Source organism: Lethenteron reissneri, chromosome 8 (genome assembly GCF_015708825.2).
Source record: "Lethenteron reissneri isolate LAM-NWPU_2019-01 chromosome 8, ASM1570882v1, whole genome shotgun sequence".
Lineage (NCBI taxonomy): Eukaryota > Metazoa > Chordata > Hyperoartia > Petromyzontiformes > Petromyzontidae > Lethenteron > Lethenteron reissneri.
In genome coordinates, this window is record NC_083786.1 from 795,916 (window position 1) to 822,133 (window position 26,218).

A 26,218-nucleotide genomic window follows, 5' to 3' on the forward strand; every position below is an offset into this window, starting at 1 on the left:
AGTTACCGGCATCTTGCTCAACTTAAGACTCTCATTACATCTTGCCCAAACTTTTGTCGCGATAAATCTGCCTACCGTCAGACTTACTCCACGGAGACTGCAATTACCAGAGTCTTCGACGAAATTCTCTCGTTGGTCTGGACATTTCATTATCTTTTGATACTGTCAATCACCTACAGCTTACCAGTATTAAGTCCGACTTTGCAATCAGAGGATTAGTCCTAAAATGGATCTCATCCTCCTTGGCTGGGAGGACCTCTGTTAAAATAGGCGAATCCACGACCACAAGGCACTCATGCGAAGTCCCCCAGAGCTCAGTGCTGGGACCACGATTGTTTAATAGCTTCGGAATGAAATACCACTCCGGTGCTGACGACATTCTATTATTCACCTCAATAAACACCACTAATGCTCAAGGAATTGAAAATCTCTGAGTGCACAACAACCTTGCAGGACTGGTTCTGGTCACATTGATCTTTAAATCCAGCCAAATCTGAATCCATACCCATTGGCACCCAACAACGGCTCGTGTCACCCTCTCTTCCCTGCAATGACGGATTGCCGGCCACCACCATTCCCCTTACGAACCGCATCAAATTCCCTGGTGTCACTCTTCTCTCTGGACATTCACGTCAACTACATCATCAACACTTGCAAATGTCATCTCAAGGCTCTTCGTCACCTACATTCACTCGTTTCCATCGACATTACTAACACCCTCGCCTGCAGTATCGTCAGCTCTCACCTAGACGACTGTATTGCCATTCTCTACAAGTCATTAGCCTCAAATTGCAACGGTTACATAACCACCTTGCTCGTGCCATCCTTGGTGTCCACCATCTCGGACTCGACTCGGCCACCGCTCTCCATCTTCTTCATTGGCCGCCTTTCGCCGGCAGGACAAACGAGGAAGTGGCACCTGCCTTTGTCATCGCACCTTCACCGGTTCCGCACCACCACACCTGGCCTCACGACTCTCGCCTTGTGTAATAAAGGACTTCGCCACACACTGCTTGGTCTCCGTCACTCTTTATTCTGGTTGACACTCGCACCCCGCTGGTCCCGACAGCGGACCAGCTGCTCCTCGCGCGCGCCCCGCACGCGCTCTCTCGTCAGTCCTTTCGCTCCCTCCGCTCCGCACACCGCTGGCCGACGGTGTGCCGAAACTCCTCCAGCCACGTGGCTGATGGCGCGGATTCCCTCCGGCCACCCAACGTGGTCCAGCTTCGTGACTCTCCCAACTGACCCAGAGCCCTTCCGGGTTCCCCCCTATATCCCCTTCACCACGTGATCTTGTCTCCTCCCTCTGACCACGCCCTTCCGAACCTTCCAGATCCGGCCTCCCCATAGCGCCTTGCTGGCTCCGCCTTTAGGTTCCGCCCCCACTCACCTCGCTTCCGATTGGACCCGAGGTGAGCGGCGGACCTTCACATACGCCCCCATACTGGGCTCCGCCCCCAATACCCCGGGCCGTATGATTGGCCCAGAGCCCAGCAGCGAACCCCGCTTACGCTCGCATTACACTTGCACTGAAGCTCACAGTAGAACCCTACGCAGCAGCAGCGTCACTCAAAATCTGCTTCTATACACTACAAGGCCCTAGCCATGGAGTCAACATTGGGGGGACCAAATCTTCCAGGGTGTTTGGGGGTCCCAACCCAGAAAAATATCTAAATTTGAAAACTCATTTCCTGCCTAAAATTTTAAAATTTACTAACACATGGGATGGTCTTTTAATTTATTTTTTACAATAATGTCTAATAGTGCATTGTATTACATTGCTCTGTTTTTTTATTTTTTACCGTTTCTTGTTTCATTGTATACTAATGTTTGAGATTAGGGATTAATAAAGTACAACCATAACCACAATCATATAAACAGCAATCTATGCATTGATTTATATGAAGACAAGTCCAGATATTGTGGTCAAGGTTTAGCAAATTGTTGTTTTGATTTACATAGCATAGCAATTATTTTTTATAGCAATATATGTGGGGGGGGGGACATTTTAAGAATATTGGGGATGTCCCCCCCACACTATACTACTACACTAAACACTACTATACACTACACTACTATATGCTACACTACTATACACTACACTATATACAGGCGACCCCCGCACCTACGACCTAATTGAGTCCTGTATGACGGTCGCAAGTGGAGCCGTTGTAAGTCGAAGCCTCGTTTCCCATAGAAACCCATTACCATAGAAATACCAAATTTACCACGAAAATAAATGAAAATAACCCTAACAAACATTTATTGTAAGTTAACATAGCAGTCGTTGGGCGATCATAGATACGAGTTTTGGTCGTTACTGTGGGGGTCTTACTTAAAGGTCGTAAAAGCGGGATGTCGCAAGTCGAACCGTCGGAAGTCGGGGGTCACCTGGACTCCACTCTTACAGCCTCACGTCGGTTCTCTGCTGTCGCCCCCTCGGTGTGGAACTCTCTAATCACTTTGCACATCCGCAACATCAATGCACTCTGACTTTCAAGAAACATCTTAAAGGCCTCTCTATCTGTCCGGGTCAGGCTTTTGAGCAGCCCTGAGCTTGGCTCTGCACCCGAGTTGTTGACTTGTCTGCAAAATCTTGATTTGAAGCTTTTGCGACTGCGGTAAAGTCACGTCGGTATAAAATAAATCACGACGTTTCGATTGCAACACAAGCAATCATCAAGTGGGAAAACCACAGCAAAAAAAAAAATGTTTTGCTGCAAAATCTGGTGCATTATAAATGTCATTATTACCCGTCTCTATTTTTTTCAGTTTACAAAAATCCTCGCGTCACTGCAGTGCGAACAACAGCGCACAGCACAACATGACTGGGCCAAGTCCACGTCCTTTCCCAACCAGCACTCAGATCGCCCGCTGTGCGACGGATACCCGGGAAGCTAAACGCCTCCAGGGGCCTGTGTTGATGACCAGGACTCTACACGTTCATGTCTTAAAAGTTGTTGCCGACTCCCACGCTGCAGTTCAACGCCAGCCCAAGTGTGCACGCGGCAACGGTGCACGCGGCAAATTGATTACTTTGTGTTGAAACTGCATTCAGCAGTATCCAAGGGTGGTGAGAAATGGCAAAAGAGAAGTTCCATCTTCAGTGACATTCTGTAGAATATTGAATCAAAAATTATGTTTCATTCATATGAACGTAATCGTTCAATGATTTTAAACTAAAACACTATACCACAGAGCTCATGGCATTTCTGACCAACACCACCTGGCCAGTGAATTAAGACATGTACATCGGGCCCTCAGGATGAACGGATACTCTGAACGCACCATCCGCTAAGCTGTTTCTCCCACCATACAGAAACAGCCACTTGAAACTCCGATCAAAACTATCACGTTGCCATACATAGCAGGCGTGACCAAATAGATCTCCAAAATTCTAAACAAACATAAGATCCAAGTCCGATTCAGTACAGTACATAAAATCCGTGATCTAATTCCATCTGTGAAGGATGTCATCCCTGACTTGCAATACCCTGGAGTCTATAAACTGAGTTGCAGCTGTGGTGACTGTTACATTGGGGAAACGAAACGTCATGTCTCTGATCGTGTCCGCGAGCACAAGTCCGATTTGAAACACGGCAAAATTGAGTCTTCCGCCGTTGCCGATCATTGCTACAACGCGGTGGGCTCTCATGATATTGTTTTTTCCGAGACCAAGGTGCTCTGCAAACCCTCTGGCTACCATCAATGGTTTGTACACGAAGCCATTCAGATATACAAACACAGACATAATTTCAACCGTGATGATGGGTACAAACTTAGTAATAATTGGAAAGATGTTATTAACCATGCAAAAAAGATTTGAATACACATTTTTGGACCATCTTATCTAAACAGGCACTATTTTACTTTACCGAGTGTTAACATCCCCAGCGTTTAACAGTACTCTCTTTATTGTCAGCCAACACTGGTATAAACATGGGCATTTTCGTTCTCTTCTATCATGTGCACCAACAGGTGCTTGTGCACAGGCATGTCCACGTACACGTTGCACCCCGTGCTCTCTTTTAGCCCTGCCTCCCCCCCCCCCTTCCAATACGTTATCATGTGTGTAACGAGTTCCGGAGACACTTGTAGAGGTAACTTCTTTATTTCAATCCAACACTCCAACTCTCCAACACTCCTGATACTCTGTTACAGCCTAGGTACACAGCCTAGGTACACAGCCTAGATACTCTACTCTGGCTACGCTCTGGAACTCGCCCTCACAAGATCGTAGAGTCGGGAGTTCCAGAGTCCCACCACTCGCTCTCACAACATCCCAGGGTCTTCAGATGGCTGGTCGTGGGTCTTGGGTCTTGAGTTACAGCTGGCCCTGATCGTCCAGGGAGCTCCCCTTTTATAACTCGTCCCAAACGAGGGGTGGGGCCGTGTGCGCCCCCAGATCTCCCACAGTGCACACACAGCCCCCCCCTTTGGCGGCGCCAAGGCTTAAGCGCCTGGGCCACCCGGGAACCCAACGCCTGACGCCAAGAGGCTTAAGCGTCTGACCCGCCTGGGAACCCACGCCTGGCGCCAAGAGGCTTAAGCGCCTGGCCCTCCCAGGGTCCCAGAGCCCCCAGCAGCCCCTCCCTTCTTATGTCACTACATGTGCACCAACAGGGATTTGCGCACAAACACGTCCACGTCGATGCCTACGAGCACCTCGTGCTCTTTTAGCCCCCCCCCCCTCCCGATACGTTCCATTCATTGGCTACCACATTCTGATAAGCCCCCCCCCTCTCCTCCCCCTTAACTTGTATTTAAGAGCTTGCATCTTGAATCCCTGCCTCACTTGATGCAGCAAATCTGGCTGTGACGATCCCACCTGATGACGGAGACTTGTGTTGCCTCCGAAACGTCGTGATTTTATTATTTTATTTTTTATTAATTTTAATTTCATTTTTTTACCTACGTGACTGTACGGAAAGAACTAAGAGTATACAACTAAACTATACACTTTTTTATTTTAGCAGGTAAGGCCCACTGAGCTGTTATATAGCTTAGATTTGAAGCTTTCGTGACTGCAAAGATTCATATTCTTAGGTTTTTTTGGTTAAGTCACGTAAGTAAAACATCAAAATAAAAATAAAATAAAAAATCACGACGTTTCGGAGGCAACACAAGTCTCCGTCATCAGGTGGGACCGTCACAGCCGGATTAGCTGCATCAAGTGAGGCAATGATTCAAGATGTAATCCCTTAAAAAGGCAAGTTGAGGGGGAGGAGAGGGGGGGGGCTCATCAGAATGTGGTAGCCAATGAATGGAACGCATCGGGAGGGGGAGGGGGGGGGCGGGGCCAAAAGACTGCACGTCGGCGTGGACGCTGTTGGTGTTGCACAACGCAACGGGAGGGGGAGGAGGGGCGGGGCCAAACAATGCACGATGGCATGGGTGCTGTTGGTGTTGCACAACGCCAACGCATTAGACAGAGAGGGGGAGGCCTGATACACGAAAAAACCTAAGAATATGAATCTTTGCAGTCACGAAAGCTTCAAATCTAAGCTATATAACAGCTCAGTGGGCCTTACCTGCTAAAATAAAAAAAGTGTATAGTTTAGTTTTATACTCTTAGTTCTTTCGGTACAGTCACGTAGGTAAAAAAATGAAATTAAAATTAATAAAAAATACCTTGCCTTTTTAAGGGATTACATCTTGAATCATTGCCTCACTTGATGCAGCTAATCCGGCTGTGACGGTCCCACCTGATGACGAAGACTTGTGTTGCCTCCGAAACGTCGTGATTTTTTATTTTATTTTTATTTTGATGTTTTACTTACGTGACTTAACCGAAAAAACCTAAGAATATGTTATATAGCTCTTTCTCAGAAGCGACCTGGCCACAAATTATAGCTGAAGTGGCTCATCGTCACGTGTAACTTTAATACAGCCAAATACTCTAAACCAGTGGTTCTTGACCTGGGGTGTACGCACCCCCTGGGAGAGTGAGATGACCTTTCTGGGGGTGCGAGACATGGCCAGATTTTTTAAGGTAAACAATCAAAAACACAAATTAAGCACGGGCACGTCAGTACAACTACTGTGTTTCATGAAACCTATGTATTTATTAACATTGTAGTGCATTAGCGCCAGCTGGTGGACAGCAGCGGAAACTGTGGTGGACAGACAGCACACACGCCGGTGAGGGTGTGCACGGTGTGTGGGCAGAGGGGAGGAACTGGGGTAAGGGTCACAGAGGACCCCATCTGGAGGCCCCTGGAAACTGCTAGCGGGTTCGAGAAGAGAAGCGCGATCAGGGCGGAGCCAGGCCGCGCTGGGAGCATAAAAGGAGCAGAGCGGGAGCTCGAGGCTGCCGGTTCTGGGAATGGACTTGTCTCGTCGTTGTCGTCTCGTCTCCGTTATCGCTGAACGTCTCCGCTAGATGTTGCGCTACGGAGGAGAGTAGTTGGCTCAGTCAGCGCCGTCAGTATTAGACGGCCAGTGTTGTGTACAGGCTAGGCTAAGCTACTGTGGAGTGTGCGGACGAGACCGTGAAAGTTGTTAATCAAGAAAGTGCCTGCTAGAAACGGTCTCTGAATCGTTGACACTACAACATTATATACATTTTTACGATTGAGAATCAAAAGCGTGCAAGGCTGCAGTAAAGGTTAAGAACTACTCCTCTAAACGTGTGTTGATCCTAAATTTGGAGGGTAAACCCGGAGGACCCGGAGAAAAATCCACATGACCACGGGGAAAGAAACAGACTCCAAATACACAGGCGTCAGGGTCGTGATGGAACCTATGTCCTCCTATATACCAAGCAAAGTAATTAACATCTTGCTACCGTAGCGCCACAAGAAATTTTATCTCGTAAATAAATAAAAAATACTTCATCTGCTTGCATGTACTTGCCTCAAATACTGCGGTGACCGACCGGCCGAGCAAAAGCAACACTGCAAGCGGCTCCTGCGCGTTCAGTGTACACGCACGACCCAACGCTGCTCGCCCGTCCGGTCCATCCGGGTGGCGCCGTGCTGAGATGTCAACTCCCTCGCCTGGTATGCAGGAGGTCGTGGGTTCGATCCCGGCCCCAACGCCTGCTGTGTATTTGGAGTTTGTGAGTCTCTCCGTGGATTTTTCTCCGGGCCCACTGGTTTTTCCCTTCCACATTTAGAATCAACATGCGTTTAGAGCATTTGACTGATATAAATTTCCACATAAACCACTTCCATTAAGAGGGCTCCATGTTTAGAAAAAAAACGGAGCTTTGTATGGAGTGATTAGACTGTGTAGCTTGCACACAGTATTACGCAGCTGATGAAAATAAGTCACTCGACTAATTTAGCGAGACCTCAGCTATCAAATAGGTGGTCATAAACAAACTGCATAGGTACAGAAACTTCTCCACGCTCTCCACAACTGCGCATTTCATGACATAAAATACCCAGGCAGGTGCTTGGTTTTTGTGGGGTTGATTTTAAGGCTCCATCTCTGAGTAGCATGGCTCCAGGTTCAGCAGTCACATCTCCAACTCCTCCTCAGAATGGGCAGCAATCACCAGATCCGTATACATATGGTTGACCAAAAGGAAGCCATTTTTCGACTTCACCCAAGCATCGATCAACCTCCCACTGTATTTATACCAGATGGAAATTCCACTGGTCCATCCATAGAAAGCTTATCAAACTATGCGATCAAAGAAGATGTGAGTGCAGGGGCCAGAGGAAATCCCCGTCGTACCCCAAGGTGCACAGAAAATAAGTCCAACACCTGGCCATGCAACTTTACCCAGGCCTGCCCACCATCATGAAGGTCCCGAATGATTGCGAGCAGAGAGTCTGGGACTCTGAAAGCACTGGCTTCTGCCATCTCATTGTAAGTTCCATCTCGCAACCTCCGATCTCTCGAACCTGACAAGTTAACATCACTTCTCCGTTGCAGCTCCAGTCGGATGGAATTCACTTCCTCTTCTCTCAATCCACCGCATATCGCAGTCCGTGTCCCCCTTCTGTCAAAATCTGAAGACATCGCTCTTTCTCCCATGCTTCCGAATGTACTTTTCGAGTTCAATTTGTGTGCGTTACAATTTTTTATTAACGAAGGAAGAGTAGCTACATGTGGACAACTACAGTTGCAGTTTTTGAATCCGAGTAACATTTCAAATTTTAGACACAACACAACGGCCGTGGCCAATGAATGCCAACATTGCTTTAGCCTCCGGCATCCTCCCCCAGCTGAGTGTGGTGGCACCACCATGAGGCTCATTTACGGCATCGGGATGAGAGCAGGACCCCAATTGCACAATTTCCGAGTGATTGGTATCACACTCATCGGCAGGTTCCATAAGTGAGCCTCCAGAAAATACGGTTAAGCCCGATACTTATAAGTCCTCGTGGATTTTCCAAGTCAATAAATAAAAACATAAAATAAAAACATAAAATAAAAAAAATGCAGCGTGTGCTGACTTAACAGGATAAAAACATCAAACTGAAACTTGCCACTTACAATGCGCACACTGTACAAAGTGTTGCGTGTGTACACAGGCGAACCGTTACCGAGTCTTGACGCGTGCACAGGGTGACTGGCAACAGCACAACTTCGCAATACTTGGTCATGACAATTATACATATAAAATGTCACTAATGATTCCGTAAAAATGACTGACAAACTAAAAAGCTGATGCAGTGAGCACTGGGTAAATATTTAGCAAGCGTTTCTCTACTAAGACCATGCTGACACAACACCCGTAGTGATACCTTACAAATACAGAATGCGGCTGTGTTGATGTATTCCGCATGTAAACGGCCTTTACGGGAGGAGCGGCTCTGTCCATCAGTGTCTCTGGAGACCGGACCGCTTTATCGGCTGCCGCCACTGCTGCCTTTGTCTTCATAGATCGATATCTCAATCTGGGGAACAAAGGTTAAGAAATGCAACGCACAGGGCAACAACGGTAAAAATCCCCCTTGTAGCCATAACAGATGTTGGGGAAAGTGCTGTTAACGAGCACCTATGAAGGCCGGCAGAGCACACGAGGGGGTGGGTTGCAAGTGTAGTGGTGATAACTACTCGCTGTTCGCAAGCTGTGAGAGAGCGGATCGTAAACAACGTTTTCCCGCTCGATCAAACGGTCAGGGTCAAATGGGGTGAGGTAGGAATTTAAACGCCAGATTGGGAAGGAACAATCGGGGGGTTCCACAAGGTGGCCGGGGATTGGACAACCCGGCCACGAACCAGTATAAAAGCCAGAGCGCTGAGAGCTCTTGGCCAGTTCTGCTACACGAAGACCCAAGTCGGCCGAAGACAGCTAGGACCCTGGACCAAGCCCTCCAGCCCTTATCAGGGCTAGGGCTCAGTGTAACCAGTGGTCAGGGGAGATTAGGTCCTGGATAGGCAGGACCCTAGCTCCCAGCCTTCCCGCCCTTGTGAGGGCGAAGGTCCTGAGCGACCAGAGGTCGGGGACCCGCCGGGCCAGCGGTGGGTCAGTGTGCCTCCCCTAGGTTCAGCCAGAGGATGCTAGGTTAGCAGGGAGATTAGATAGCCTGCAAGGTCCGGAGGCTGTACCTCCTTAGAATAAGCGTGAGTGTGGAGCTGTACAAGGTCCGGAGGCTGTACCTCCTCAGGGTAACGGGTAAGGGGACCGTATACCCCTTTGTGTGATAGGGACTGTATTAAGACAATAAACTGTGTGCCATAAAAAAGTTTAGAAGTCCGTCCTTTACAACACTACACAAGCAACACACCCGGCTGCCTTTGTCTCCCCAGTGGTGATGTTTACCACACACTGCACCAAGTACCCATCTGAGGCTGAGTCAACCTAGGAGAGGCCTAGGACCAGTTCAGATAATCGTCACCGGTGTTGGCCATGAGCGGGAATCGAACTCTGGTTGCCGAGTTCATAGGTCAGTGTGGTAACCGCTACATTACCGCTCCCCACTAACACACACACACACACGTACACACTCACCCACTAAACCAACCACCCACTCACCCACCTTTAAAATCACTCGCTCAACCACCAACTCACACTCACCCACTCACGCACACAGACATGGGCAATCGGATGAAAACTCGCCGGGTGCCTCCCTACTCAGACGAGTGGTGTAAACCTCCACGTTCTCATGGCAAAACCCAGTCGCACGAAGGCGCTCGACGCCGTAAGGATACCACGCGGAGGCCTCTCTCGATGGGGTCAGTGATGAGCAGGCCGCGTGGCGCGTAGATCTTCTCGTTCTGCTCTTGCACGTACTTGGAGATCTTCCTGAGCACCTGCCAAGCGTCACATCGACACGTGAGGTGCGTCACATCTACATCAAGGGGTCAAGCCTGAGGGCACAGGCAAAGAACAAACGCAGCACTCGACGCTCACAAAGCACATGGAGAAAGGTCAAAGCAAAGCAGCGTGTGATGTGTACATGTAACCCTGACCCTTGCGTGAGAGAGATATGCAGTGACCCTGGCTCCGTGTGAGGCCTGGTGCTCGTGTAAAGTAGTAACTCGGCAGGAGACGACTTCACGGGTAGCACACTCTTTATTTCCACCAACTTGTAGTTACACGGATGACTAACACCCTACTTCGTTACACGGGTGACCAACACCCACTTAGCTACACGGGTGACGGACACCCACTCAGCTACACTTCGTTACACGGGTGACCAACACCCACTTAGCTACACGGGTGACGGACACCCACTCAGCTACAACTTCGTTACACGGGTGACCAACACCCACTTAGCTACACGGGTGACGGACACCCACTCAGCTACAACTTCGTTACACGGGTGACCAACACCCACTTAGCTACACGGGTGACTAACACCCACTCAGCTACACGGGTGACCAACACCCACTCAGCTGTACTGACACGGGCTCTTACGCCCCGTAGCCTTCCGGGACACACCCAGCCGGGGTGCCCGTCTCGGCTCTGGGTACCACCGTCCCGACCCACACGGGCGTCGGACTACGGTCCCCCCAGTCTCGGCTCCGAGCCACACAGGGCCCCTACCTCCTCCACCCCGTCTTCGGTCTTCAACTGGTTAACACTGACCACGAGTGCTCTCGCGCGTCCCCCTTTATACCCCTCCTGCGGACGTCGCTGAGAGTACCCACTTATCTGACCAATCACTGCGCACTCGCTACGATCCTCTTTTCCCAGCTTGTGTGAGCGCGCCTCACCACCGGCGCGCGCGTCCATGCCACGCCCACACCGCGTGACCAACCCCGCGCCCCGTGATCCATCACTGCCGGCGCACGTCAATACCACCACTACATCACCCCCTACCATATAGCTCGCAGCCGACCCGGCTGCTAATAAAATATACAACACCCCTTCACCCCTATGTGTGCCCCGTAACATAACAACAAAACCCTAACAACACAACATGAACACCGCAATCCGCAAAACCCAGCAACCGCCCCGCCCACAACAAGAACAATATGCGCAATCCGGCGAGTGGCAACGATAATGTGTATGCGGAAAGAGTAACAATAAAAATAAAAAAATATTTTTCATTTTCTCTTCTTTTCTCTCCGACTCGTGCAGCGTCCCAATGTGTCCGAGCGTCCCTTGAACGGGACATTACCCCGGCAGAGGGGGACCCCGGCAACGAGGTCGGGCTTTAAACAAAAAAGGAAAATCATCCTTTTTTTTCTATTCATGAAAAGTGTTGCGTCCTAGCCCGAGTCCGCCTTGCCGGTCCGTCGTACGGCACCAGACGCAGTTGGCCATCCGGTGGCGCCGGCAGTTCAGGAAGGCATGGGCCAGGCATCGGGGCTCCGCGCGAGCCGCGGGGTTCCGGTTCCCGACGGTCAACAGCCGTCAGGTCCGAGACACCTGGGGGTGGGTCAGGTGGAGACACGTGAGGAGCAGCCTGCGACACATCCCTCCCCGAGTCGACGGTCACATCACACGCTCGGTCGTCACGGCACAACCCGGGGTCACGCGGCGCCGCGTAGGGTTTCAGTCGGGAGGGGTGCACGTACCAACGGCGTTTTCCCCATTTAATCTGTATACTCTGGGGTCGTGCAACCCGCACAATTTCCACCGGTCCCCTCCATGGTCTCAACAGTTTGGGGGACGTAGCCAACGGTGCGTGTGGACAATGCAGCCAGGCCTTATCGCCCGGTTCCCAATTGTGCGTATGCACCTTCCGTCCATGCAATCGCTCGTTCGCGATCTGCCGAGACCGCGAATTCAATCTCGCAGCCTCTCGCGCTTCAGCCAATTTGGCGATGTTAAACTTGATATGGTCTGCCAATTTAGATTTTGCACGTGGCTGGGAAATCCCCAGTTGGACGTCCATGGCCGGATCGGCCTCCCGCCCATACATCAGAAAAAATGGAGAAAACCCCGTCGCCGCATGAGGTGCCATCCGATAGGCCGCTAGTACCCCCGGTACCTGTAAGTCCCAATCCACCTGGTCATCGCATACCTGTTGGCACAGCATAGACGTAATCGTCCTGTTCAGACGTTCAACCATACCGTCAGTCTGCGGGTGGTACGGGGAGGTACGTACTTTCTTTGTACCCAACAGGTCGCACACCTCGCGCAACAAAACACTCGAAAAATTTTTCCCTTGATCCGTCAGCAAGCGTTCGGGGGCGCCTTTGTCCAAAACATAACCTTGGACAAAGGCGTCCGCCACTGCCGCAGCCGACTGGTTGGCGAGTGGCCATGCCATGGGCCAGCGAGTGAAGTACTCTACGCCAACCAGCAGGAACTTATTTCCCCGAGGCGTAGCGGGAAAGGGCCCCAAGATGTCCAGCGTGACCAATTCGTTCGTGCGCGAAACCTGAATGGATTGCAGCGGTGGATTAGCCGCTATTGGTGGTGGTTTTCTTTGGGCGCACCCTACACATCCCTTAAGAATGTTCGCCACGTCGTTGCCCATCCCCGGCCAATAGTAGTCTCGCTGAATGAGGGCGAGCGTTTTGTGAAACCCCAGGTGCATGAGTCGTTCATGGGCAGCCAGGACGATCCTACCCCGCATAGCAAACGGCACCACGAGCACGTGACGCCGGGACATGTTGTCCCACCTCATCAAAAGGCCCTGTCTGCACACCCAGGAACCGACCCGCGTTTCCCCTCCCTCGGGATCGTCAACCTTCCGACGTAGCGTGAGTAGGGAGCTGTCGGACATTTGCAGACGGCCCCACTCGATGAGAGGCAACGCTAACAGCGAGTCCCTCCCCGTGGGAGCGTCGACCCCCGTAGTATCCGTGGCGGCGAGCACAACTTCCGCGGGGACAGCGACAGAGGGTTTACACCGCGCCGATCCTAACAGACATGCGCATTCCGTACGCGGCGGCAACCGCGACAACGCATCCGCATTCGAGTGGCGCAACCCCTTGCGGTAAATCGTCGTGAATTGGTAGTCCTGAAGGACCTCCAACCATCGGGACAATTGGCCGGATGGCTGCGCCACCCGCATAGCGTATTGGAGAGCCGCATGGTCCGTGCGAACCGTAAAATGACGGCCATAAAGATACGGCCTGAATTGCTGTATAAAAAACACAATCGCCAGCAATTCACGACGTGTCACGCAGTAGCGTTGTTCCGCGGGGGACAGAACCCTGCTACCGTAGGCGACCACCCGTTCGACCCCCCCGACCACCTGTGAGAGCACTCCCCCGATACCCGTGTTACTGGCATCCGTGTCGAGCACAAACGGTTGCGTGAAATCGGGGTAACACAAGGGGGGAGCCTGCACCAAGGCGTCACGAAGGGAGCAGAACGCGGCCTCCTCTTCCGACCCCCAGTGAAACCGCACCCCTTTAGCCGTCAAAGCGTGCAGGGGCCTGGCTATGGTGGCAAACTGCTTGACAAACCGACGGTAATAGGAGGCGAATCCTATGAAACTGCGGACTTCAGTGACAGAGGTCGGCGTTGGCCATGAGCTGACGCATTTCGTCTTAGCAGGGTCTGTCGAGATCCCTGAACGGCTAACGATATGGCCCAAATACCTGACCGATTCCCGAAGCAGAAAACATTTAGCCGGTTTAAATTTAAGCTTCGCGGAACGCATCCTGAGAAACACCGCTCTCAGTCGCTGGAGGTGCTCCTCAAAAGTCCGGCTAAAAACGATGATATCATCGAGGTAAATCAAACAGGTGTCCCATTGAAGGCCTAACAAAACCAATTCCATGAGCCTCTGGAACGTGGCAGGAGCGGAATGTAAACCCATGGGTAATCGGTTGAATTCAAATAGGCCTCCCGGTGTCCGGAAAGCGGTTTTTGGTTTAGATTCGTCATCGAGGGGTAATTGCCAAAATCCCGAAAGCAAATCGAGCGTCGAAAAAAACTGTGCTCCCGCCAAGGCATCCAGAGACTCATCCATCCTGGGGAGCGGATACGCATCGGCCATTGAGATTTTGTTTAGGCGGCGGAAATCGACACAGAACCGCAAGGACCCATCCTGTTTTTTAACCAAGACGATAGGAGCACCCCACGGACTGGAAGAGGGCGCAATGATGTCGGCCGCCAACATGTCATTAACTGCCGACTGCACATGCTCCTTCTCGGCTGGACTGAGCCGGAAGGGATTCTGTCGAATAGGGGCCGCGTCCCCAGTAGCTATGTGGTGGCGCAACAGGTCTGTGCAGCCAATATCATACTTGTGCCTGCTAAACACGTCAGCAAACTCGAGTAGCAAGCCCCTCAATGCACCCAACTGCACACTGGACAAGTTACTGGACCCGGCACACAACGAGTCCAACCACTCCGTCCCCTCCTCACTATGAGAATGCGTATCGGCACTCGAATCGGCGTGAGCAACGAGCTGTTCCTCGACGGGTAGCGGCGCGGCGTGAGCCAGCACCGTTCCCTGCGTAATCACGGCCGGCCGCGACCCCGTATTCAGGACCATAACGAACGGCTCACTGTCCCCCCTCACCATGGTCTGGGCCACCGCTAAGTCGAGACCCCCTTTAGCTCTGTTAGACGGCCCCAACAGAACTCCCTGTGCCCCCGCATCTGCCCCGAGGGGTTTCCTCAACCGAAGGGGTACCAACATTTGCGAACCCGGGGGCACCCGTACAGTCTGGGTTGCCACCGCCTGCACCGTCGCACAAACCGTGCGTATCTTAGTAGGACTCTTCAAAAACTCAACCCGCCGTCCCGACGGAAGCTCAATGCAGGCCTGGTCTATGAGAATTTTGATGGGCATTTTAGACAGAAAGTCCGTGCCTAGTAAACAAGGAACGGCCAACGAAGATGATACAAAAATAGGACCCGCCAATTTTATATCGCCAATACAAATAGTCGCCCGAATCTGGCCGATGATTCCCAAAGATCCCCCGTTTGCCGCGTAAAACGGTACGTCCACCGGCAGAAGGGGTCGACATTGGACGGGAAGAATGTTATAAATAAGGTCCGAAATGATAGTGGCCGACGCACCCGTGTCCACAAGCACCCGGACCTCGACCCCGTCAATGTACCCCGTTACCACGGACGACCCGGCCGACGCAGCCACTATCCTGTGGGCCAATTCGGACCATTCGACTGCTTTCGGGCCGTGTACGGACCCCTCTCGCCGAACCGAACCCCCGGTGCCCATACGCGGTCCCCCCACCGCTAAGCGGCGACCCGAACGTGCCGTGCATGTGGACCGAACGTGTGAGGTGCCGCGACTTGCCGGGTTCAGCTGGGATGTCTTTAGGCCCTGGTCGTCGTCCGGACGTGGTCCCGCGGTACGCTGACGTGGGGCCCGGCACCCGGACGCGACGTGGCCCCGAAGGCCGCAGTTGTAGCAGACGACGAGGGACGTCGTAGGTTTCGGTTGCTCCAGCTTGCGGTGTGAACGTGTGGGCGAACGACCTCCCGTTCTCCACTCCCCCGGTCTTGAAACGGCGAAGGCCTCCTCCCGCGGCACAGCAGGCTGAGGGCCGATGATCGTGGCGGCCGGTGCCCCGTTCCCCACCGATGCGCAGATGACCGTCGGCTTTCGCTTTAGGACTTCGTAAGCGTGAATACTTGTGGCAATCCCCAGAGAGCAAATGTCCATCTCGTCCGCCGTATTAATGGGAACTCCCAATCCGTGAGCCAACGCCAGCAGCTGCTCCGTCACCATGGCGTCCTTCCCCTCCTTGTCCATGCGGGGAAAAGCTGAGTCTGCCAGGGCGAGCAGCGCCGTGCGATAGGCGAGCGTTGTTTCTCCAACCACCTTCCGCCGATCGTAGAACTGGTGGCGACAGGTCGAGGGCGGCCCGAACACCTTGGCCAACAGGTGCAGCGCGGCCTGGAGCGTTGAGCGGGACGACCTCGGGGCAGACGTGAAGGCCGCAAGCGCGTCGTCGTCGAGCATCGCTGGCAGCGCGCGCAGGGCAGTGGTGTCGGACCACCCCGACATTTCTTGATGCGCGATGAACCGTCGCTGGAAGGCTCCCCAGTCGCCCCCGTCCGCCTTGAACACCGACAGCGCGGGCAATCGTTGCTGGAGAACTCGATCGTCGTCGTCGTCGTTGGAACGATTTTCCCGCGCGCCGCTGTGGTTGTAGAAAATGTCGGCTCCCTCTGCAGGCGCAAAATGGAGAGCTCCGGCGCTCGCCGATGACGCGGGCTGCGCTGTGTGGAGACCTCTGGCCACGTGGTGTCCGCGTTTCCCGCCAACCGGAGGCGGACCCTCAAAAATGGCGCCAACTCCCAAACTTTTGGCGCGAAACGCCTTATGGCGGGAACCCTCCAGCCGCGCCGCCTCTTCCAACCCCGCAGGCGTTCCACCGGCCGCTGGAACGGAGATCTCCGCCAAGATCGCAGCGGCGGCGAGCAGCAACTCCGCCAGGCGGGAGTGTGCGTCCTGCAGGCTGGTGTCGGAGGCGGGCGGAGCATCGGCCATTTCCGCGAAGTGCTGCATCGGCGGCAACTCCTCGTCCTCTCCTCCCGAGGGTGGTGTCACCAGTACGTCGTCGTCTCCCCGGTCTTGCACGTGGGAACGAGAAGTCTTCCTTGTGTCCATCCTCCTTGAAGACAGGTTTACTTCTGACGCCAGTTGTAAAGTAGTAACTCGGCAGGAGACGACTTCACGGGTAGCACACTCTTTATTTCCACCAACTTGTAGTTACACGGATGACTAACACCCTACTTCGTTACACGGGTGACCAACACCCACTTAGCTACACGGGTGACGGACACCCACTCAGCTACACTTCGTTACACGGGTGACCAACACCCACTTAGCTACACGGGTGACGGACACCCACTCAGCTACAACTTCGTTACACGGGTGACCAACACCCACTTAGCTACACGGGTGACGGACACCCACTCAGCTACAACTTCGTTACACGGGTGACCAACACCCACTTAGCTACACGGGTGACTAACACCCACTCAGCTACACGGGTGACCAACACCCACTCAGCTGTACTGACACGGGCTCTTACGCCCCGTAGCCTTCCGGGACACACCCAGCCGGGGTGCCCGTCTCGGCTCTGGGTACCACCGTCCCGACCCACACGGGCGTCGGACTACGGTCCCCCCAGTCTCGGCTCCGAGCCACACAGGGCCCCTACCTCCTCCACCCCGTCTTCGGTCTTCAACTGGTTAACACTGACCACGAGTGCTCTCGCGCGTCCCCCTTTATACCCCTCCTGCGGACGTCGCTGAGAGTACCCACTTATCTGACCAATCACTGCGCACTCGCTACGATCCTCTTTTCCCAGCTTGTGTGAGCGCGCCTCACCACCGGCGCGCGCGTCCATGCCACGCCCACACCGCGTGCCCAACCCCGCGCCCCGTGATCCATCACTGCCGGCGCACGTCAATACCACCACTACACTCGCATGCAACGCTTGAGACTTGTTTATTTTAACTGGGTGAGAACTCAAGAGACCAGGATCGTCTCAGTTGCAAGAGTGACCTGGTGGGATTTGCAGGTGATGATGATTGATTTCCGCACCTCTGATTTGCATGGTTGGCTACGTACGGTGCGAAAGAAGTTCCACATACATATGTAGGTTGTTACGTGCAATCCAAACTGAGGAATTTGCTAATAATTTTTGAATTTGGCAAATTTGGACCCCGATGACCGCTCACAATGACCTACCGTTGCAAATGACATGTGGTACAGTAGTCCCTTGGTCAACAGTGACATTGGTTAACGGTTCTTCGATTAACGTTTCGCCTCCCACATTTTGATGAATGGTATGTTCACGTTATGCACGCGGGCGCCAATTTCGGCCAATCCGAGTGCTGGTAAGTGGGGCTGAGCCGTGCCCTCAGCCAATCAGCGATGCCGATTTATGAGCCGTTTAGACCTCGACTGGCTTTGTTTACATCACACTTTCTGTTTTGGCAGTGGAAACAACTCTCTTGCAGACTCGGTGATTTTTACTTATTTTTCAACTTATAAGTGAATTCGATTAACAGTTATTTCGGTTCACTGCAGTTTTCGTGGAACGGATTAAAAACGTTAACCGAGGGACTACTGTATTTACATGGTCACCTACACCCACGGTAAAAATGAGGGCGGCTGCTGGATTGGAACCACAAAGCTCTGCAATGGCACAGTTATGGCGAGGAACTTGCGCTGCTGGCGAGGGAGCGGCACCTTCTCGTAGCGCGTCTCCATGCACATGAAGAGAGTGTATCCCGTGAGGCAGCCCAGGCAGCTCTCCACATACGAGTGCGCTCCAATCTTCTCTGCCTCCGTGTAGAGCTTGTTGAAGGTCCGCACGGTGTCCTCAAACAGGTTCTTCTCGATCTGCTCGCACATCGCAAAGCACACACTCGGTCAAGAATGGTGGCGGAGGTAGCAGCAGCAGAGAAGCCCAGAGAGACTTTGGCTTTGTGGAGCGACAGGAGGAGGTGAAGTGTCTGATTATTTATTTTGTATCTTATGTTCTCCACAACGACGCTGATGACTGCCTTGTGTTATCTAAACGTAAGCCTGTCCCTCATTTCGTATCAGGTGACTCATTAGCCATTTGACACTAACAAAAATACATACAACCCAACAAACTTGACTGAACCATTAAAGAAAAAACCAAAGTAAAATGATTTACTTCTTACACTGTTAAGAAAAATGACAAGAGGGCAGGGCTACACGATTATTTAATTATCAATTCCTCTTACGATTATCGCTTTGATTTGTCAACTAATTGAGTGAGGTGTTTCACACGTGTGTCGCTGGACAGGAGGTAGGGGGGGGGGGCGTCGTCGGCTTTGGCGGCCCTGTCGCGCTGAGCGTGGCTGTGGGGGAGGGGTACGGGGCCACCATCTCTAAGGGGCCGAGTAATCGTCTGCTAAAACCACAGTCATGTAAGTTCCTGATTGTCCCAGCTCTAGCTTGAGTAGAGCAACACCGCAATATGCAAATATTCGACATATGAAGTTTCAGTAATTTGGGACGAAGACCAGCACTAAATGATTAATAAATGTAGCACTAAAAGGAAGTGCGCTCCTCCTATTGTGGATGATGTAATCATTACACGTCAGGTAGTTTCACGTTACACGCCATTTCGTCGTGCGGCTTGGGTCTCTGTGTGGTGAGTCTATGGGTCTGAGTCTATTGGTCTCTGTGTGAGTTTATGTATGTACATTGAACCTCTTTTGCACGGTACATAGCAAACCGTGCTAATCGGAGGTGCGGGGGAGAACAACCTATACAAAGAGCTCACCAATCATTTGGGCAATGGTCTTTTCACATTCTGCCACAATTTTCCTCATTTCGGTAACCTAACCCGAATACCGTCGAAGACAAGCGCATTCCGTAGCAAAGCTTGCCGTAGCAAAGCTTGCCGTGCATACGAGCGCGAGTGTTCCTCCTCGGCTAACCCACGCGACAGTCGTGGTGCCTGCAGCAGGCTGCACTCTAACCAGGGCGCACGTTACGGGGGAGGGAGGGGGGAGCAGCGTAGTCACCCGGGGCTCCAGCTCAGGCAGGAACTTGATCTGGAATCGGCAGGAGGTTCCCTCCGAGTAGTCGCGCTGCACGTACACTTTGGTGAGAAGGAAGGCCTGGCGCGAAAGGTCATCCAAACTGTGTGCCTGCACTCATCACACACCGACACGCACACGTTACACTCCCATGCATCGTACTGAATTTGAAACACGAGCACGAATAGACGTTTAGCTGCCCAACCCACAGATACTTTACTACCACCACCAACTTAGATCACCATTAATCACTGCTGAACCTAGAAGCTTGGATAGCTTTTAATCACCGCCATCATTAACACCACCACCAACCGCCATTCGCCACTAAGTGGTGGTGACGTCACCACAGGGCTTGTGCCAGGCCAAGTGCACTTTGAGGCCATGTGAATTGTCAAAGGTTCGCTGACAGGAGGTCACTGGACAGACTCAGGTGCCAGGGGCTGATTGAGATGTCTGGCAGATGCACCAGCTGTGCCCCCTACTGTGCCAACTTGCTGTGTTTTAGCCGTCCGGCGCTCTGCTCTTTGTTGTGAGCGTCGCTCCTCTACTGTTGTTGGGAGGGCGACTGACTCCACCAGAGTAGCCTTCCAATCCTGCGGAACATGTCCAGTGGTCCAGCCTGTTGTACTGATGTAATATTGGGCAGTCTGCACACAAGCGCCACCCTCGGCAATTTCCTTGGGAAGATTATCTCTGCCTGGGCGATTTTGCAGGTCTGACTCTCGATCGCCTTCCGTACTTTCCTACTCTCATCACAGTGGAATAGGCCTCGGCAAGGTAAGGTAATTTACCCTTTTTACCGGGGAAAAAGGGTAAAGGTGTCGACCAAGCTAAAGGGTAAGGTCTAGGGTAGGGTAAAGGTAGCGCGGAAGAATTACCCGGTAGGGTAAAGGTAGCACGAAGTTTTAACCGGTAAATACCCTGTTTACGGCTCGCTAAAAGCTCTGTGGCGCAGTGCGTGGCCTCCATTTTAAATTGTAATCATTGATGTCGGACCAGTTGGAGACGGACCACGTTCTTGAGGGAGAGGATGAGGTCGAGGATGCCAGCAACGGCATTTTCGGGGTCGCTGCGAACAGCAATCGAAAGGGGCAGCGGCATGCGTTCCCGTGGGAGCACACGCACGATTGGAAGGAGGCTAATCCCCGTGTGCAGCAAGGAAAGCGGCAGTGCGTGTACTGCCGCAAGTGGTTTTCCTCCCACACGAACGCGTCGGGGTGGAAAGCCCACCTCAAGAAGCACAACGTGCTCGCCCCAGGCAGCAAGGTCGGGACGTCTGCGTCGGCGAGCTGCCTAATTGAGCAAACGCTGAGCCAGCCAGCAATCCCGGATCGCCTCCTGGTAAAGTTTGAGAAGGTGGTGGTTAATTTTGTTATCCAAGGTGCAATCTCTTTGTGAGCCACCGGCAGCGACATGTTCAAGACCTTGGTCCACACATTGACGCAGGGATATGAGGGCCCGTCGACCGCACTATTATTCGCAGGATTGTCGAGCATCACGCCATCATGCTGCCCATCGTCGGGGCGTTCTACTCCAACCTGGACGTTGCCATCTCGCTCACCATCGACGGGTGGTCGAACCTCAACCGGAAGGGATTTTTGATGGTCACGGTACACTGGATCGACACCAAATCTGGTGCGTCAAAATCCATGCTGCTGACGATCCTCGATGTGCAGTCCGGAAGGGGTGTCGGCAAGCACATTGGCACCACTCTGTTTGAGCACCTCCAAAGCCTCGGGCACAATGTCTCGACCAAGCTGCTCGCTGTCACCAGCGACAATGGCTCTGATGCGATAAGTGCTGTCAAGACGTTGTTCGCCCTGGTCAACGCGAACGCCAGATATGAGCAGTTGCGGGCTTGCCACCATATTCGCTGCGTGGATCATTCGGTCAAGATCGGCGTCGTCCAAGTTCTCAAACTGATAAAGTCGACCAACGCCGAACTGAGCAAGGCGCTCGTCAATATCAGGCGCAGCAAGGTTGTCCGGCAGTCGTACCGCTGTGAGGTCGAGATCGCCAAGCTCGGTAGCAAGGAGCCGATGTAGCAGGACTCGTCAACCAGGTGGCATTCGACGTTTGACATGGGCGACGCCATCAAAAAGCGTGTTCCATTGGACATTATCATGGCGCGCTTCCAGGATGTGATCGGTGTCGGTGCTTTCTCTGAACGGCAGTGGGCAAACATCGCGGGCGTGACAGCATTCCTGCGAATGCTGCGCCAGGTCATGACCTCGTTGGCGGCGGACCGCAAGTCGACATTGGATTTCGTGCCGGTGACGATGGAGCACCTGATCCGTCATTGCGATCGTGGTGAAGCCGCTCTTAGAGCGATCGATGAGCCCTTGACCGCGACGGGGATGAAGGCCGAGCTGGTGCGATACCGCCACCTACTGGTTCAGGAACCCGCCATTGTGGCATCCTACTTGATCCACAGCTGCCGAAAACGACAGACCAAGACGAGCTAGCTACACTGAAGGCCACGATCTGCTCTGTCCTGCAGCATCGCTACTCGGACGTGCTCGCGATCCCGCCGACAGCAGTCGGCAGCTCCATCTACGACGAAGTTGATCGTTTTCTGAGCATGGGCGTCACGACCGACAGCGCCTTCATTGACATAATGCAGTGGTGGTCTCTCCGCAAAGAGCTGCTCCCTGCCCACTCCAAGATGGCCTGCGATTACTTGGTAGCGCCGGTGACGTCAACTCCCTGCGAACGCGCGAATAGCGGAGCCGGGCGGGAGTTCACATTTGTTCGCCAGTCACTGTCGTCGACGCTCTTCATCCAGTCCATGTGCTTGCGCTCGTGGATCGCGGCCGACTGCCTGAAGGTCCCCGTCTAACTGGGCCGGAGCGGCGCAGGATCTTATTGCCCATCGTTCGTCCGAGGACGACGGCAATGAACTTGATCAGGTTGTTGATGAGATCGTCATCGACCAAGACAACTGGGATGAGGAGGTTATGGAGGAGGCTGTCAACGACAGCCTCAACACCCGATTCGAGAGTATTCTATATGAATAAAGCGCTCTACCTAGCATTTACCTGTTATAAACCTTTTTCATGTGTAGTACCCCAGTAATAATCCTGTAATCGGGTAATTTGTATGGGGTAAGGGTAAAAGGTAGGGTCAAGGTAGGCTCGTTGCTTTTGAACTTTTACCTTTTACCTTACCTTGCTAAAGGGTAAGGGTAGAGTGATTGTATTGTGGTAAGGTAAAAGGTAGGGTAAAGGTCGGCTCGTTGTTTTTACCTTTTACCGTTACCTTGCCGCGGTCTACAGGGGAACTCTCCACAGCAGCAGCAGCGCGTCTCACAACCTCCTCCTCGCTACACAAGAGACCAGGTCCGGCACTGCCTGGTATCGTTTCCCCGTGACAGCACCCTCCGTTTGAGATGTTAACTACTTCGCCTGGTATGCAGGAGGTAATGGGTTTGATCCCAACCCTAACGCCTGCTATATATTTTTTTAGTTTACAGGGTCTCTTTCCCCGTGGTTGCCTGGATTTTTCTCCTGGTCCACATTTAGAATCGTCACACATTTAGATTAATTAGCTGCTATAAATTTCCACGTGATAAGTCACTTCAATTGAGCTATAATTGTCGTCAGGTTTCTTCTGATAAAAGAGCTATATAGCTCAGTTGGCCTTACCTCGTAAAATAAGTTTTTAAATATAGTTTAGGTAGAAATGGGCAATTGTCACCTGAAGAAGCCACTTTGTTGGGCGATCATTTGTGATAGCCAGATCACTTCTGAAAAAAGCGCTTATATAGCCCAGCGTGGGCCTTACCTGGTACAAGTATAACCCGTAAAAACAAAGTTTTTCACTATAAATCCTTTATATGCGTGGCGGCTAGAGTCATCTCGTCCTCTGGCTTGAGATGGCTGCCCCCTATGGGTCAGATGATTGCATGGCAGCATTAAGCAATTGGTAATTAAATATAATATTTTTGTCCTAAAAAGTGTACAATTTAGGAAAAAAATTTTCAGGAACATTAATTGTCACGCACAACGAGTCTGTGTGGAAAATATCAGCTCGATTGGATCACGGGAAGTGGGTTAAAAAACGACCGAAAGATTTGCACGGTCCTAAGCAAGCAAGCAAGTGAACTTAATATAAAGGATTTAAAAATAAAAAAAGTTTAGTTTGGAACGTGGCCTTCCATCCTCCTCTCACCGCTGCACACAGAGCCGCTATTCCATCTCCACCGACTCTCTCAAGAGACACCCTGGAAGGCCCCGCGTCTCTCCCTCCACCCTCTCTCGTACTCATTTAAGGCCGAGTCTACCTAGGTAGGCCCATGACCGGTTGAGATAATCGTCACCGGTGTTCGTGGCCGTGAGCGGGAATCATTTGCACCCGTGGAATTGTTCGCGTTACTGAACGTCGTGACCACAGAGCCACCCGTACAGCCTGGGGTGGACTGCTTGTCCCAGCGCTGTGCGCCTGTGAGGGGGTGGTGTGGGCAGAACCACACCAGGCCGCCTTTGTCTCCCCAGCGCTGATATTTACGAGATACTCGTTTGAGGTTGAGTTCACCTGGGGGGAGGCCCAACCTATATGTTCGACGACAATGTCAAATGTAATTTATTTATTTATGAGCGAGAATTTAACTCGGACAGCGTAGTGCGGTCTAACCACTGCTGTTTGTACTGTACGGTAGTGCCGCTCCCATCAGACAAATATCCCCCGTGTAGCCTGTAACAGACTGGTGGGGTAAGTGCTGCTAGCGAGGAGCACCTATGACGGCTGTCACACGAGGGGGTGGGTGGCTTGCACCACGCCCGGCCGCCTTTGCCTCCCTAGCGGCGATGTTTACTCCACACCACAGCCGGGTACTGTTTTGAGGCCGAGTCGACCTAGGGGAGACCCAGGACCGGTTCAGATAATTGTCACTGGTGGTGTTGGTGGCCGTGAGCGGGAATCGACCTCGCGTCGCCAACATCACCAGCAACATCACCACCATCACTACCAACATTATCATCACCAACATCACCACTGCCACCATCACTACCAACATTATCATCACCAACATCACCATCACTACCAACATTAACATCACCAACATCACCACTGCCACGATCACTACCAACATTATCATCACCAACATCACCATCACTACCAACATTATCATCACCAACATCACCATTACTACCAACATTATCATCACCAACATCACCACTGCCACCATTACTACCAACATTATCATCACCAACACTACCAACATTATCATCACCAACATCACCACTGCCACCATCACTACCAGGAACATCATCACCATCACTACCAATATTATCATCACCAACATCACCACCGCCATCACCACTACCACCAACATCACCACCACCACCATCACCACTAACCAACAACAAACTACCACCAACATCACCACCACCGCCATCACCACCTCCGCCATCATCACTACCACCAACATCACCACCACCATCACCACTAACCAACATCACCACGAACACCAACAAACACCATCACCACCAACATCACCACTAAATAACATCACCACTTCCACCACGAACATCAACAACCACCACTACCACCACTAACAACAACCACCACCACCCACTCCGCGCTGATCACCTCCGCCATGACACGGCCGTCCCCCGTCCGGTGACGTCATCACCACCGGCGCGATGACGTCGGCTCTTGACGGGGAGACGTTCCCTCACAACGTAGTGACGTCATATACCACGATTAGCGTGTTGTCACGTTCAGCTGAGCAAGGTGACGTCATCGCGCGGGTGTGTGTCGTCATAGGTCGGGATTGGGCTCCCCCTGAAGAAGGGCAATTACCCAAAACGTCAGCTATTTATATATTGGTCATTTAAAGGCTGCAGTGTTGTTGTTGACGAATGTGTTGAAATGTTTTTTTTACTAAACTAAACTTTTATTTTACCAGGTAAGGCCCACTCAGGTACACGTTTCTCCAAATTCTTGACAAACATGCTCCGTTGGTTAGATTTAAATCTAAAGGCAACCGCCCGCCATGGTTTGATCCTTTGATTACTAAGCTCATGAAAACTAGGGACAATGCTTGGGCATGTACTCATAAAAGTAATTTGGTCAGTGACTGGCTAGAGTACAGGATTTTAAGGAATAGATGTGTCAAAAAAATACGGCATGCAAAAAATGCTTACTTTTCCTCCACTCTCCTGGAATCACATGGCAACGCCAAGTTCTTCTGGAAAACAGTAAAATGTATCGAAAAGGCATCTAACACAGATAATCTTCCCATTGCGCTTAACCGAAATGGGGACTTTTTCAAAGCCCCCAAAAATAGTCGACAATTTTAACCTTCATTTTTCTGAAGCTGGTGACCTTTTTGATAATAATAATGTATTGGCAGTCACCTCTGCTCATGCAATTTCCTACACCCCTGTCCAAACATAAAAA

General features: G+C 52.0%; 1 protein-coding gene across 2 annotated transcripts; it reads right to left on the reverse strand.

Moving 5' to 3' along the window:
• Positions 1-8,444: 8,444 nt before the first annotated feature.
• GOLGA7 (golgin A7) lies at positions 8,445-25,496 on the reverse strand. 2 transcript variants are annotated; one of them, XM_061577900.1, is made up of 5 exons: positions 25,406-25,496; positions 19,802-19,927; positions 18,489-18,641; positions 10,111-10,212; positions 8,445-8,852 (listed from the first exon to the last, which is right to left on the reverse strand). In XM_061577900.1, exons 1-5 carry the CDS (start codon positions 25,412-25,414, stop codon positions 8,802-8,804), a joined length of 441 nt encoding a protein of 146 aa, XP_061433884.1. In that variant the 5' UTR covers positions 25,415-25,496; the 3' UTR covers positions 8,445-8,801. The 2 variants fall into 2 exon arrangements, with proteins under 2 accessions (XP_061433884.1, XP_061433889.1); XM_061577905.1 differs by having other exon boundaries at positions 25,392-25,445.
• Between the last annotated feature and the right edge of the window lie 722 nt (positions 25,497-26,218).